The following is a 14,812-nucleotide window of genomic DNA, read 5'->3' on the forward strand; positions in this document are numbered from 1 at the left end:
ACTGGGCAAAGACAAAGGCGGAAGGCATTATGCGTAATGTGAAGGCGTCTGCGTGAGTGTCTGTGACAATAGATGGCTCATAAAGGTGTGCATACACGCCTATAGCAAAGTGTTATGTAACGAGACTGATAGCGGCTTCAGGTTCTGTTGTCTGAGAGTCATCAACCATGAAGGAAGGAATGAATGTGACCAAGCCCACTGGAAAGGCAGTTTCCTTATGTATGTCCTAAGATTTGACGGGTAACTAGAATATAATATTATGCGGGACGTAATAGCTAAAAGAAATACGTTGACAACAGAGATACTACAATTCTGATGTAAGCTCTACGACTAAGTATTTTTACAGTAAGCACAATCAACTAGTATGTGCTAAGCTTCTACGTTTCATTCCAACTCTTATGTATGTATTCATAGGAAGAACGCGATGTTGCATTAAAAAAAACATGTGATACACGGATTCATACACACAATAATATAGTATCTCCTCTAGATTCAATTGGCTTTACGTAAAAATCTGCTGCAGACAAATGGTGCATTTGTCAAATGAAAAGATACGATAATGTTAAGACTAGCTTTGATGTTAATAGATTCTCCTGCTTGGATCATTGAAATGCTTGAGAATCTAGTTAATATCAAAAACGCAAAACCTATAGGGTTCTCAAGAGATGTAAGAATATTACGATATCTTACTCCTATTATGATTTGTGGTATTAGGCTTGCGATTTTCACCTATAGACATTTTGGTATAAAGTATTCAGTAATACTGGACCCCTACAGGGAGGTACCAGGGTTTATACTAAACGCTCATATAACGGAATAATCCTCAGTAAATATGATTTTTATATAGAGGCTGGAGCATTGTTAGGAGGCATTACTTGGTCAAAAAGTGCCTTTTGTGCCTATTGTCCAGTCGATTTCTTAAAAAGAATATAACCCAAACAATCTTTGAACTGCGACTAGTTTCCACGGCTACGCTGGTACACTCATACCGATATAACAGCTACTATATATACTAGCGTACGCGTGTGGCTAAAGGATCCTAGGATGACTATGCCGGAACTGACAGGTATGTTTGCCCGCTTATTTATTGTATTACTAGTTTGAAATCACTGTACAGTGGACGTCGCGGGTTCTACCATGTTTGACTACTTTTTTATTTAACATAGTCTTCTGTTAGTTTCTTGTAGCGGTCCTGGACACCTCTTTTAATAGTATAGACGCATGTGAAGAGTTTTGGCATGATTATTGCTTCCTAATAGAGGAACTATAACATTATAGATACTTTTTGATGTTTTGTATATAGTCGAATGTACAGCGCGTCCTCGTTTTAGTATAAACGCGTAGTTTGAGACGAGTATTATGATGATTGTTGAAAGACGCTCGGATAGGGTCCGGTAGCTGAGAAAACAATTGTATGTGAGTTGAAGTTGTGCAGCGAAGAAGCAGAACAGCAGTGCGCACTGAATAGACAATTGCAGTTAAAAAGCAGCAAAAATAGCTCATGCTTTCTGCTTCTTTAGACTTCCATTAGTCTACAGACAGCAAGAAAAGCCCTTCTAAACACAATATATGGATCTTAACTGTTTCCTCATGGCTCGAATAGCCAGGAGAAGCCGGTAGCTTTTGTGAACTATAACCATAACGCAGTACTTGCAGGTTACGTCACATCAGCCTAAAGATGTACATGTTATTACATTGATGCGTCACGCTCCTATAAAGAGGTGAAATGTTTATTTTACAAAATGTGCGAGCACACAAGTTATAATACAGCATAAACATTCGATATTTTGTTGAATATGAATTCTTATATCGACGTATACGATTTTCGTTGGTGTTAGGGTCATTATAATGAAAGCACTTACAGAAGTTGTCTGGCCAGCTAAGCTTAGGTGGCACAAAAGCACACCATTCGTTAACTAATAGTCATCAAACCATCGACAGTACACAACTATCGCCTTGTTGATGGTAATTTTTATCGATTTGGAATCATATTTGTCAGACCCACTCAATCAGACCCACACGAACGAACAAAATCAGGTGGTATCGTTTTATGCTTTGCTACCCATCCGCCTTGGTATATTGAGGTGAATTCTGAGACGCAAGATTTTACGCTGGAAGGGTCGTACTGATACGCTTGTGGCGCTTGTGCCGCCAGCTGAGCAATGGATAAGTATTCACTAACTTGCTCTTCTATAGATACAGATAAGATTTCAAGCGGAAATAGTTTGCTTCACTTCGAACAAGTTCAGCGGCTTCTGCCGCGCCGCTAGAATTGACGTCCCAAATCACAATTAGTGCTCCCCGATGGGCCCCTTCAAGATTTTAGCGAAATGTTAAGTGCATAGCTTTCAAAAATTACCAGTAAACCACAACGCCATCAATGAAATCAACCGGGTAAACATCATCAAATAGTTCCCGCTTAAGGCTTGCAACGGCTCAGCTGCTTTCCTCTGATAATTGACACTGCCAAGCGTCATAAGCTGACAATGGGCTCATTTTCTATGCAAGCACGTTGAAATTTAAATAGGATACCAATAGCCATGAATACGGCAATGAAAAATGATTGAAGGTAGCTTAGTTTCTCTTAATCAATTCCACACATTGATAGTTGAGAGCAGCCATTTCGACAAGTTAGCAGTACCACCATCAATTTGACATTACGTTGAATACACCATGATGAATCTTAAGCAAATTCTCAATCGAAAGTAATTTGTACTAGAAGTCAGTCTGCGTTGTTGAGGCGAGCACATCGACTTATCATAACCTAACCTATCATAGCCTAAAGGCGCGCTTTGAAGGGAAAAGGAAAATTTTTTTTATTCGTTTACATATGAATTGATTTTGAAGATTGTCCAACAACACTGGACAACAATAGAATGATATGGCTAGTCACTTCCTTCAATTTGATGAAGGCTAACCCGTGGTACAGCAGTATAACCGGCATATGTAAGAATAGTACATGAAAGCAGTAATGAGTTAGTCAATTCATTTAAGAAAATACGCCATAGACATTTCTACCCGATCGAATAGACACTTGTATCCAATTCTCGTTTTTTTTTCGATTATATCCGAATCTACGTTCCCTTTTAATACTCCCTCTTCATTTCCTTTTAATACTAGTTAATATTCCCTTAACGTACATGTGTCAACTACATAGGTTTAGTAGCGTTGAAGTAGAACTGAGACACCCTGCTCGTAAAAGTGAAGTAAAATGGCTAATATCATAATTAAGATATTTATGGAATACCTGTAAACCCCTACGAGTGTATGCTAAAGATAAAAAATTATACGATGTTTGAAAAAAAAAAGGGCAAATGAAAGAAAATATGCTTCATAAATAAGAAGAAATCAGATTTTTTGATATGGTGTTTTTGACATGAGAATGAGGAAAAGAAATGGCTGCATCATATGTGTGCAGGTAAATGGTTTATTACCTAGTTAAACTAGCTGTTTACGTAACATAAAGTTCCAATTAACAAAATTGCATAATTGACAATGCATTATTTGTTCGTTTCCAGTACCAACTATACCCAGACGGGCACATAGGAATGGCTATCAAGATGAATAACTATGACAGGCATCGTTATGGTGCTACTTAGGTAACTCTAAAGGAAGTTACGTAGGGATACCTCAAAGCTAGGACCTGTTTTTTAAAAGTCTTAATGCTAGTTTGTAAAATAACAGGTTAAATAAACTTCTAATGAGCTAATGAGTAGTGGCGGATAACTTCATACTAAATTGCAACTTACTGCAAGCGAACACATGTTTGGAGGAGCGTTGCATTTTTAAGTAATACCTATTATATTATAAACTAGCTCTAGTAACTCTAACTAATTATGAGCTGCCAGCTCAAACGGTGCTTTGACAACAGCAATGCTCCGGTCACGTATATTTATATATGTTCTTCTATAGAAGATGTATTCTTACTTAGCACAACTGTGCATACGGCCTACGTATAAATATGTGTCCTCATACAGTGAATTTCAATTCAAAGTTTATAACTCTGATTGAATTAAAAATTACACGTCTGTTTGTGACTTTGCAGCCTAGACTACGAACTTAGTCACTTTTTAAATGAATATTATTTATAAACGACTTCGAAAATACAGGATTAAAAACCTTAGTCATTCTATACAGGCTAACGCATGCGGCATTTGGATATATATGTATACATTTTTTAACAAGAAAACAAACAATGGGAATCGTATTCATATATTATCACCTAGTTCTTCTCCAGCAGAATTAACCTGAGTGAATGCATCAACAGGATTCTTCTCTACGTTAGGAAGTAATTCAAGCGCCTTAGCAAGAATTCACTGCCGTGACTTGCAGAATACCATGTATCCGTTTGAAAAGGCCAGCAATCGAAGGCTTAAAATCCATATGACAATACAGCACATTGAACAAATGAAACAGGTTTCGTTGTGTCATTTTAAATACGCAGCTAATAAGAGCTTATAAGCAATCTTGACAGACACCAAATAAAACTGACCGTTCTGACGCAGTGGAAATTGTACAGGCTAAATAAAAAGCAAGTTAGCTTGTTTATGACAAGAGCAGAAAAATACATGCCGCTGCATTGAAAATAAGTATAAATGAGTGGAAGCAGGAAATCTGTCCCATTCCGTAAGACCATCGTGTCTACTGTACATCTATAGACAGCCATTGCAATGAGCATTTAATTTCGAGACTTTCAATGGCCTTCTCAAATTTGTTTTAGCAGGCTCCTTAGGGTAGGCTTGCAATTCTAGGCTTACAGTTTCTCGAGCACTAGTGGATGGAAGGTTCGTTTTGCGAGGCAAGGGGTTTCAAGGCGAGGGCTGGAAGTCGGCCACAGCGGCTTTTCACATTATTACTTTTCATTTGTGACAAGGATTGAGAGCAAACCATAAGTTCATAGTTTGTATTCGAAGTGGTATAATTCATTTACATAAAAAGTCTAGGCGAATCTAAAGGATCTTTCGTCCTTCTGGATAAAGAAAGCGTCCTTTATCCAGAACCGCTTAGGAACCCTACTTAAATCCTTATTCCAAGGCCAGCTCGTACGCGTCATGAGCATTAATTTGTGCGATAAGTTAGTAAGCGTGTGGCTAAACGAAGACCATTACAGCTGTTTTTCTAGCGTTATTGTATAGAAGCATTCCGACAAGATCGCGTTCAACTAAACATCAGCTTGGAAGTTTCGTACGGTGTCGAGCATGATTCGAAGTACCATATATATTAATGTGTCGTATAATTTGCAGAAACAAGTTAGACCTGTAGTTTGGATTGTTTTTGTAATGGACGTGTTGAAATGTTGGGAGGAATCATTTCTTCGTTGCGCTTCTAGAAAACAAGGCAGCGTTTGAAAGTTTATCGACAACAAAGGGCTATTGTAATTTCTCAATCTTGGGTTACATGTTATCCAGCACTTCTCAGGTTGGTAATGAATACCTTATCTAATTGTTGGCATAAAATTGTATTAAATTTTACAGGCAGAGGTTTAGACGAAAGTATCAGTAACAATTACATTTTTTGAAAAATACTTCTCAAAAAGCTCAAGTCTCGCTTACTTTAAAATATTTCCTTGCTGCGCTTTTACTGTTTCAACCGAGGTTGGAAGGAACCGAGTGCGACGGCAAATGCGTAGGCAAACGGCTTTTCATATTATGGCTTTGACTAAATACTTCCTTCGTCCTGAGCGTTAACAGTGGTAAACACACCTAAAGAATTGGAAGCTTGGAAACACTGAATTAACAAGGAAAGAACGCTAATTGCGACAGGGAAAGTCGTTTATCTACGCTGAACTTTTTTTTGTTTTTGACGGTCTTCATCTGTGGGAACTTTGAGGGGTGCATAGCACGAGTGATCATAATCAGAGCCAATACAAATACAGCCAAACAATAAACGTGACGAGTTTAGAAGTAGATACGACTACGGCAAGGTGTGTTACATGTGTATTATACTACTGGAGAGTATAATACGGCAGTAATAAAATATCTTCTCCACCAATGACAGGACTATCGGTGCTTTAGCTTACTAATTAAACATCATCGGCTACATCATTTAATCTTTGTATTCGTTTACTTTTTACAATTTACGCTTACCTAGGCTTTTATTAGTAAACGGGTGATAAAATTATTATCGTACACCGGAATAAGATAAACGGTTCAATGCAAACGGATCGGTTGTTATCAGGCAGCTGTTGAAACTGTAGCACAAACATTAGCGAATCGTGCCAGGACGGCCCGGATTCGTCCGACTTTTTTTTAATATGTTTTTTCATATCACAGATACACACGTCGACGGGTGTTTGTTGGCCTAGCCCCCATTTGCGCTATCTATGAATACAGAGCACGCATTACGAACGTTTTGCTTAATCAACATCGGAGACATGGAGCGGAAGCGGTGTGCAGTTAGGGTGTGTTAGGCTGGCTCATATGATGGTTTGTAGCAAAGGCTGCCGTGCTTCGTGTCTGGCGATTTTTTTAGTAGGACGCGTTTTTGGGAAGGTGTGATAATTTAGAATAGTAGAGTTCCAGTAACGGTATGATACCTGAGCTGAAAATAACACTGAAAAATAGTGCTGATATTGTGAATACTGATATGTGAATCGATAATGGTTGCCGAGAAGTTTATTTAATGTAGGACACTAAGATAGTTAGTAGATAATTGTCCGAGTTCGGTTTGCTAAGTAGCTGCGCCATGTATTATGGAGCTAAGTAAACACACTATAGAGCAGTAAATAATTGAAGGGCATAGATCATTTCAGAGCGCTCTGTACTACAACATATTTAAGCGTTTGGCTTTAACATGAGAGTGTTAAGCTTGACATGTGTTCCATTGATGTGCTATATTCGTGCTATTTTTTCTCTAACAAATGACATGATTTATAATAGAGGTCATAATAACTGTGTTTATATTTTTGCATTCAGCCGTACGCATCTAATGCGTTGTATTACACAAACCGAAACAATTTGCGCATAAAGTCGAATAATGGACACGTGTCCGATCCACAGTCGCCGTCGGCTATAGAAGTAATCATTCTGTTCATTTCATTACAAAGAGCTCATAATGAACGGACTTGGCAGGTCAGCTTATGGATACCGATATAAAAGTTGTCCTCGTTACGTCCGTTTCTATCTAACTGGAGTTTCAGTAACGTGAAACAGAATGCAACTTTTGATTGGGCTGGTGCTGGTAGCCGGTAAGTAAATTAAAAACTAACCGTATGAGGACAGTTATCCCATTATGCAAGGTACTGAAGTTTTACTTACAACAAACTTCAGTTGCTTTTGAAAGCGGTTGACATTTAACGACAAACGGGTACATCGTTCACGGATAGAACAACAGTAAAAGATAGTCAATTAAATCAATGCGCCCCATATTCGCTGAGTCGATAGTCTAGCCCTTTTGATGTTGTCTAGGAGAGAAAAAAATTATTCACTCATTGCCAACTGTTCAGACAATTACTGGTTTATCTCAAACGTTAGCGTTACCGCCTAATGTCCCAGGACGAACTAGAGGTTTATTAAAATATAGTACAAAATGTAGTCGGCCTTTTCAAAAATGCATCTTCCAAAGGGTTTCCTGTAAAAGTTAATATGTTTTAATGAGAAAAGACCGCAGAATCAAACATGTAATATTCGGGTGGCAGTCATAACAATATTTTTAATCTACATAATTTAGAATAAAAATCCTAATATGGTTCATCTAACAATCCAGCTATTTTTTCCACACTAAATTCCCGCCAAGCTATTAGACATATTTTCAATATTAAAAAAAGCTTTACAGTTGCATCGTTAACAGAGATCATTGATCATACACCCCCACCCCGTCCCCTCGAATAAACCTCGTGAGGACTGACTCTTACTACTTGAGGTTAAGCTTTGGTTTTGCTACTTGAAATGTTTCAATAACAAAAACAATCGTATATTTAGAAATATCCTACTAAATGCAAAACTAGCTAGAAATAAATAAATTTCGCTTGTTTTATTCGCTGCGTACTTTTAGAGAGAACTTCCCGTTTTTTTTTTGATCTGAAACAATGACATTAGAATAATCTTTGCCACATAATCCAGTCTCAACTTGTACATATTTCAGCATGCCGAGCAAAGGTCACTCTGCTTGCAGCCAATAGACAGCAGTCGGAGTGCAGATGCCATGCACTAGAGCCTCGAGCCCGTCGTATAGTAGGCGGAACCACCCTAGGCGATCACCAAGGCATGCCTTGGATGGCCGCACTCCTCGACATCGAAGACCGCCTCATGGGAGGCGCAACGATACTTAATCAGAGGTTAGACAACTACAACTAGCACTTCATCACATCTGCTCTGTCTTGGCTCTCTGTTCCCTTCAAGTAGCTTCGAATTTTAATATGAATAAGACAAATGTTATAGCCGTGAGCCAATAATCCCGACGTGATTATTATACAAAGATTGGAACTTTAAAAATCTAATGAGAACAAGAAGTTCGATTACTTTCGTATGTCGAACCATGGGGTAGCAGTGCGGGGTGGCGTCTGTCTGAATAGTTTGTGCGAAAACATCAGTTCCTAGATTGTTACACTTGAGTAATGATTCAAAAACTTAATTTAGATATAGCTATTATATTAAGAAGCATAAAAACTAATTTCCCTTATAAAAGTAAAAATAAAAAAAAAACAGTGATTAGTAATTAGCTTGAAATATGCCGGGGCCGCTAGGAGATTAAAAAATTAATAAATAGTCATTGGTACTAAAAATCGCCTGCTCACAAGTAGCATCCAAACCCAACTCAGTCATTGCGGACACTATTTTAGACAAAAAGATTTCTTGCTCCCTCAAGATCACTCGGCGCGGTCCTATATATTGTATCACATGCATTCTCCACTTTACTACTAGGAAATGAAAATTCTAAGCTTGACGTCCCGTAGCACCGTTAACAATTGCTTAGGATGTGTAACAGATCTAGCACAGGTCGGTTACTTTTTTTTTGTCAGAGAGCTCCGCCTCTTCCACATATTGTTCTAATTGGCAGGGCTAATTGGTTTCTGTTGCAATTCTTAGGTTTCTTTTAACAGCCGCCCATATATGCAATGGCACGAAACCGGACGAGTTAACCGCTGCGGTGGGCATAAACCGAATAAGCCGAAACACAGCAAAAGTACAGAATCGTACAATGGTAAGCTACCATCAATCAAGCTGTTTCAATCGGCCGTCAATCACCCGCTAAACGTTATTTTTTTAATTTGTTAAATGTATCATTCAGCAAACGAACAGGTGCAATGTATTTTAATTTGTTTTTAGTGTTTCTCGAGGAATCTACGCGCCTGCTCAGACGGATGTTGGGCTTTTTTTCCTAGATATTATGTACCTATAAAGGTCTAAGGTCTCAGTCTGGCGTCCTTCGCTTAGTTTACGGTAGTGGCGTTCGATTTCATTGCTTAATAAGTGACACTTCGTTCCTTGAGTTGTTAGTTACATTTGTAAGGATATCAAATCAAACTGATAAGCTTAAGTCATTCTAACCTAAGGTAGGCTTTCCGAGCACCCAACAACAAAGTTCTCACTCTTCAGGCTAACATCTGAAAAGATACATAAGTTTTTTTCCCCATTCGTGTATGCCCCTCACTATTTTTATGTTCAAAATGCTAGAGCAATTATGGAAGCCGTTTCTCCGAAAGAAAAACAATTAGATTTATACTAATTACATACTGAGTATAAATCTAATTGTTCATCCTATTTCACATGAAATGCGTGCCTTTTTTTTTATGTGAAAATATAGTTCCTCTGTACTAAATATGTTATGCTACATTTTCTTTTCATATGTTAATAGCCGAAAGTGGCTCGCTGCATAGAGCATCCAAACTTCGACCCAGTTACCGGTGTAAATGACATAGCAATCCTAGAGCTCTATGAACCTTTGCCCTTCGGGGATAATGTAGCACCTGTATGCTTATCAGCGTAAGTAAAGGAAAATCTATTTGCTAGAATTCTCATATTTTATTTATTTAAGTTTCTTTTCGCATGAAGACCTTGTGTTTGCTCTTTCGTTAATCATTAATGATCGAAAGCCGGATGAAAAAATACCTAATCACAATTGCTAAAGTTTGCCTTTAACTATATTGTATGGAAATGATTGATTTACGAAATCACAGTTCCTTACTTGTTATCGTTCAGGTCATAGTGCTAGTAGTTGAATTTGTTTGTCGGGTGAGAATGTTTTTAATTCTGGTACACCTATTGAGGCTTTTACCGTTATCGGACGCATAATGTTATATAATCACAAAAAGTATAGACTACAAGGACGATACGCGCATTACATGTACTTGATACGCATTGTCTGAGAAGATTTGTTTTTTTTACAGTCCTTACGCGATTGTAAAAGAAAAGATAATCAGGTGTATTCAGAAGTGGCTAGACAGGGTGCAACCCGCTTCTGTAATAGACGAACGGGACCTTTATAAAGCTATCCATAATTTTAAAGGTAAGACTGCACTAATTGGATTAACGTTAAAGCAGAATCAGGCGCACATCGAAACTTACGTTCATCAGAATTGTAGTTTTAAATCAAATAGATTCAAACAGGTGAACGCTATCCAACGCAACAGTGAGCGACAAGACTGTAGAGTGGATTTGCAAGTATCCGCCGACGTTTTTTCTATGGAAGTGTTAAGGTTAAGAGGAAGCGCGTTGTTTGCCAATCCGTTATAAAAGCATAGTATTATAACTGTAGAGCGAAAGCGTAAACCCACGTATAGTAGCGTCATACATCAGACACGGCTTACCTAAATTCATTTTAGTCTTCACAAGTTTACTATGAACAATGCACAAATGCCCTGTGTTTAAAATTGGTGGGCCCGGCTGGCTAGTCGGCACTGGTACGCTCTAACTGAGGCCCTTCCCTTTGAGAATTAAGTAAGAACATTAAATTGAGGACAGAAATCGTTTTCAAAAAAAATTCCAAAGTTAATTATTTATGTGTATGTGTGTGTGTGTGTGTGTGTGTGTGTGCTGTTTTCCCATAAAAAAAAAAACCAATTCTCTGGCTATGTTCAGCAGGGTATAAAGGCCGCTGACAGTTTCCGTTAGACGTGAACGAATCGTTAAAGATTTTTGTTCGTCAATACCATAATATCAAAATACGGAATGTTGCTATTTACTTCAATGTTTAAATAACCTGGTAAAATACGAATGCTACTTTCACAGTCCCTCTGGAAACAACGTCGTATTCGTAAGCGGCTGGGGAAAAACCGAAGAAGATGCTCTGGGTCCGAGCGAAGACCTTCGGGTAGCAAAGCTCATTAAGGCTAGTCTTATCCAGTGTAAGTGACCTGATTGAGCATGTACCCTCAAAGCTGCCTGGGCCAACAACAACAACAACGACGACTAGCTAACCCGCCTTCGAGATGGGACATACGAATGCTAATTAAGTGTAAATCGATTAATGGACAGACCGAGTTGAGGCGTAATTATATTTAGAACGTTTAAACATAAAACGTTTCACACCGCCTTTACACCGAGCACCTGAAATGTCACAATTGTCTCCATTGCAGGACAAGTTACGCACTTTTCACACAGAACTTACCTGCTTACTTTTCATGTGCGTATGTGATTAAATTAAGTTCAGACAACCCGCGATATAGTGTGCCACGTTACACGCAATACTGTATAAGAATACACGAAAAAATCATATGACTTAGGCTTCGGCTGATCGATGCGATAGATCACCTGGAGACCTTCTGCTGGTCTTAAGGTTGTTAGTTCAATGCCAATGTAACATTTCATGGAATCATCATTTGTAGTTCTATTGCCATAAAGCTGCTGCTAGAGCTGGCAACTTAGGATGAAGTACAGAGCTAAAGCCAAACGAATAATGATCGTTGTTTGTTTCCGATACAAGCTTCACAGCGGGCAGACATGATGCTTACATCGAGCTTTTCCTCTTGCCAAGTACCGCAAACTTGCAACTCTAAATAGAAAAAAATAAAGAACGGTTGAGGCAAAAATGATGCGTAGTACACATTTCTAACTGTGGCGGACTTACTTACGCCACCAAATCTTTTGGCGAAAAGAGATCTCTTGGAATACTCGTGATAAAAGGGTTCGATGCTACGCACCATTGTGTCTGCCTTATTATCGGAGCACGATTGATACTAGAAGGCTGTTAGGTAAGTTTATAAGGACAAATGTATATTCTAAATTGTGTCCAGCACCTCAGCGAGAAACCTTGCCTCATTAATGCTACCATCACTGCGAGTCATATCCTCTGGCAAGGACTTTGAGCCCAAGACATTCTGAACTTCTTTCCTAAGTCTGCTACCTATCCAAGTAATTATACTGCGACTTAGACAGCAAGCTAAGCAGCTCCTTTCTTTGATGGTGGGTCGCTGTACTGCTTAATTAGTACGTTGCCCGATAGGAGTAAACTTAGCGTTGGCCACGGGCGCATTTGTAATCGGATATTTAAGTAAGAAGGGCTGCAAGCCTCAGCATAAAGGACTAATCGTGTACTACAAATTGAAATCTCATTCTGCTTACCGGATGTCTATGTATACGGGATCATTCAAAGCCAGCGTAATACAATACAAATACTCTGCTGTCCAATGTCTTGCCATATATAGTCGCAGCTAGTGACGAATCAACGAGAAGAATCAATTATTTATATAATATGCAGCTTCAAAGTAAAATTTTGTCGTCTCACGCATGTCGTGTATCTATGTGTCGGGCTGGAGGTAAGGTTAACGACCTTGTCCTTTAGCAGGCGACGAAGGTGGTAATGACATGCAGATTTACTAAAATATATGAGAAAAAAAAACAAGCCGCCTTTGTTTTTGTCGTAACCGTGCAGGCCAGTCGGAGTTTGGACCCGAATCTGTGCCCGCCGAACAGGTCATATGTGCCATAGGCAGGAGCAGAGATGCATGTCAAGGCGATTCAGGAGGGCCGCTCATGGAAAATTTACTCGATAGAGACATGTGGACTCAGCTTGGAATCGTCAGGTAATTCTCTAAAGTATGAAGGAAATTATTTGTTGGTTCTTTGACGCATAGGGAGTAATAATAGGAAATTTGACCAAATAAAAAATAACCATTAATAGAAAAATGAATAGTTATATTTGTAGAGCATCGATGGTATGGATAAAATTGTATTCTCTATTTTCTCCTCGCTCGCTGTCCGTCGAACTAATGAACCAGTTGGGGTTTTGGTTGCGGACGACCTCATACCCCAGGCATCTACACGAAAGTGGAATATTATCTACCGTGGATGACTTCTGTTGTAAATTCGTTCTGCATAGTCCAGCCAGCAGTTGATTTCGTGGGAAACGCGATTTACAACACAAACTGACGGGGCTCCTTACATGTCGGGTGCCATCGATAAAGGCGACTTCGATTCGGGCTATGATAATAGTTGCAGCACTTTTTTTGTCAAGCATAGACCGCGTTGTATGGGCAGCTTGTTGGCTCGTTTGTGAACTTGAAACACTTTGTCAAACAACGGTGTATTCGACCTAATGTTGAATGTTAAAATGCTATGGCAGACTAATAATAGAGCTGATATCCGTCAACATGTTGTTACTTACGGTATTATCCGCCTGCAACACAAACGCCACCTCGCACCCTCAGTCATTGCTTAGCGAAGCGACACTCGTCGATGAGATGGGCAACGAAAATAAGAGATCACTCAATTTATGTGAAGTTTGGTAAAAAATAAACTGCGGCTTTTCTAAGGCTGTTAGAGAAGTTTCCGTGATAGGATTGGAAAAAGGGCACAGTCTTTTCAATTTCCGGCGTTCCTTGATAGATAAAATAGTCTGCAACATACATTTAAGTACAATTGCACCCACTAAAGCTTCTGGGTCGATATGAAATTCCTCAACATTTTAAGCATACTCACGTAATTAGCTACTGTATTGAGGTATATGAACGTCATCTTACGATGTATGATATGGTCGCTGGGTTTCGTCCGTCGTAATGTATAGCTTAAATTAGTTTTAACCTATAGGCAAGCGTGAACGACATACAGAGGGTGATACGAGCCAGCGTATTCTCTGGCACTTCCGTAGCTTGCGTGCAATACTTTCACTGCACACTATTCTCTACTGGCCGAATATTTGGAGTACAAAATCTCGTTAGATTTAAATTTTGTTTGGGCTGTTGAAGATTGAGATAGCAGCGCTGGGTAAGCTTAGGTTAGGAGAAAATCAATGAAACAGATTTAACCCATGAATTTGTAATGTAATGCGCGAACCATTCCGTATAATACGGTTGCTTGTAAAATATGATCGTAAAACAATTTATCGTTAGCATATGGTTAATGCAGCGAATTCGATTGCGTCAGTGTAGTAACATCTATGTCTCATACCCACAGGGCCTTCATTCGGCTATTATGTTGACAGCCGTATGTAGGTAGATCACCAGAAATGATTCATAGTAGTACCCATACAAAGAACAGGGGAAGAAGTCATACTAATTTTTAGGACTTCACCGACTTGTTCTTGTACCCATTGAGATGTATCTATTAATCAATGTTCGTTATTCGACGTACCTCATAGCATTGAAACTGGGCATTGTGCTAGTTCTTTCGGCCAGCAAATTTGAATTAGAATATTCAAATTATAGCGTATCGACAGAGTCAAATTGGACACACGTTCCACTGGAAAGGCCAAAACGTAGCAAGTTAATATTTCATTTGAATACCAATGAGCCTACAACTGCAGCTTGTGGCCTGTGCTAGCAAAATTACTTTTCTGTGCCTTTTTAAGCACATAATCGCGTAAAGGTATTTTCGTTTAGCAAAGAATACATTCTATAGGATCACGGAACACTACAAAGCCGATTTGGTCTTAGCTA

General features: G+C 38.9%; 1 protein-coding gene across 1 annotated transcript; it reads left to right on the plus strand.

Annotated features, from left to right (window-relative positions):
• The first annotated feature begins 7,131 nt into the window (after nucleotides 1-7,131).
• Nucleotides 7,132-13,705, plus strand: LOC111265206 (trypsin-1). The gene is made up of 7 exons (XM_022841687.1): nucleotides 7,132-7,186; nucleotides 8,083-8,275; nucleotides 9,027-9,141; nucleotides 9,796-9,923; nucleotides 11,169-11,284; nucleotides 12,811-12,961; nucleotides 13,157-13,705. Exons 1-7 carry the CDS (start codon nucleotides 7,153-7,155, stop codon nucleotides 13,305-13,307), a joined length of 888 nt encoding a protein of 295 aa, XP_022697422.1. The 5' UTR covers nucleotides 7,132-7,152; the 3' UTR covers nucleotides 13,308-13,705.
• Nucleotides 13,706-14,812: the final 1,107 nt, after the last annotated feature.

The sequence above is a fragment of the Varroa jacobsoni genome, unplaced genomic scaffold (genome assembly GCF_002532875.2).
Source record: "Varroa jacobsoni isolate VJ856 unplaced genomic scaffold, vjacob_1.0 scaffold_944, whole genome shotgun sequence".
Taxonomy (NCBI): Eukaryota; Metazoa; Arthropoda; class Arachnida; order Mesostigmata; family Varroidae; genus Varroa; species Varroa jacobsoni.

Bases quoted from the DNA above. Each gene is read 5' to 3' on its own strand.
- LOC111265206 (XM_022841687.1), top strand. From the start codon at position 7,153: ATGCAACTTTTGATTGGGCTGGTGCTGGTAGCCG. The intron at 9,142-9,795 runs GTAAGCTACCAT...ATATGTTAATAG, and splicing joins AAGTACAGAATCGTACAATG to CCGAAAGTGGCTCGCTGCAT. The intron at 12,962-13,156 runs GTAATTCTCTAA...CTAATGAACCAG, and splicing joins ACTCAGCTTGGAATCGTCAG to TTGGGGTTTTGGTTGCGGAC.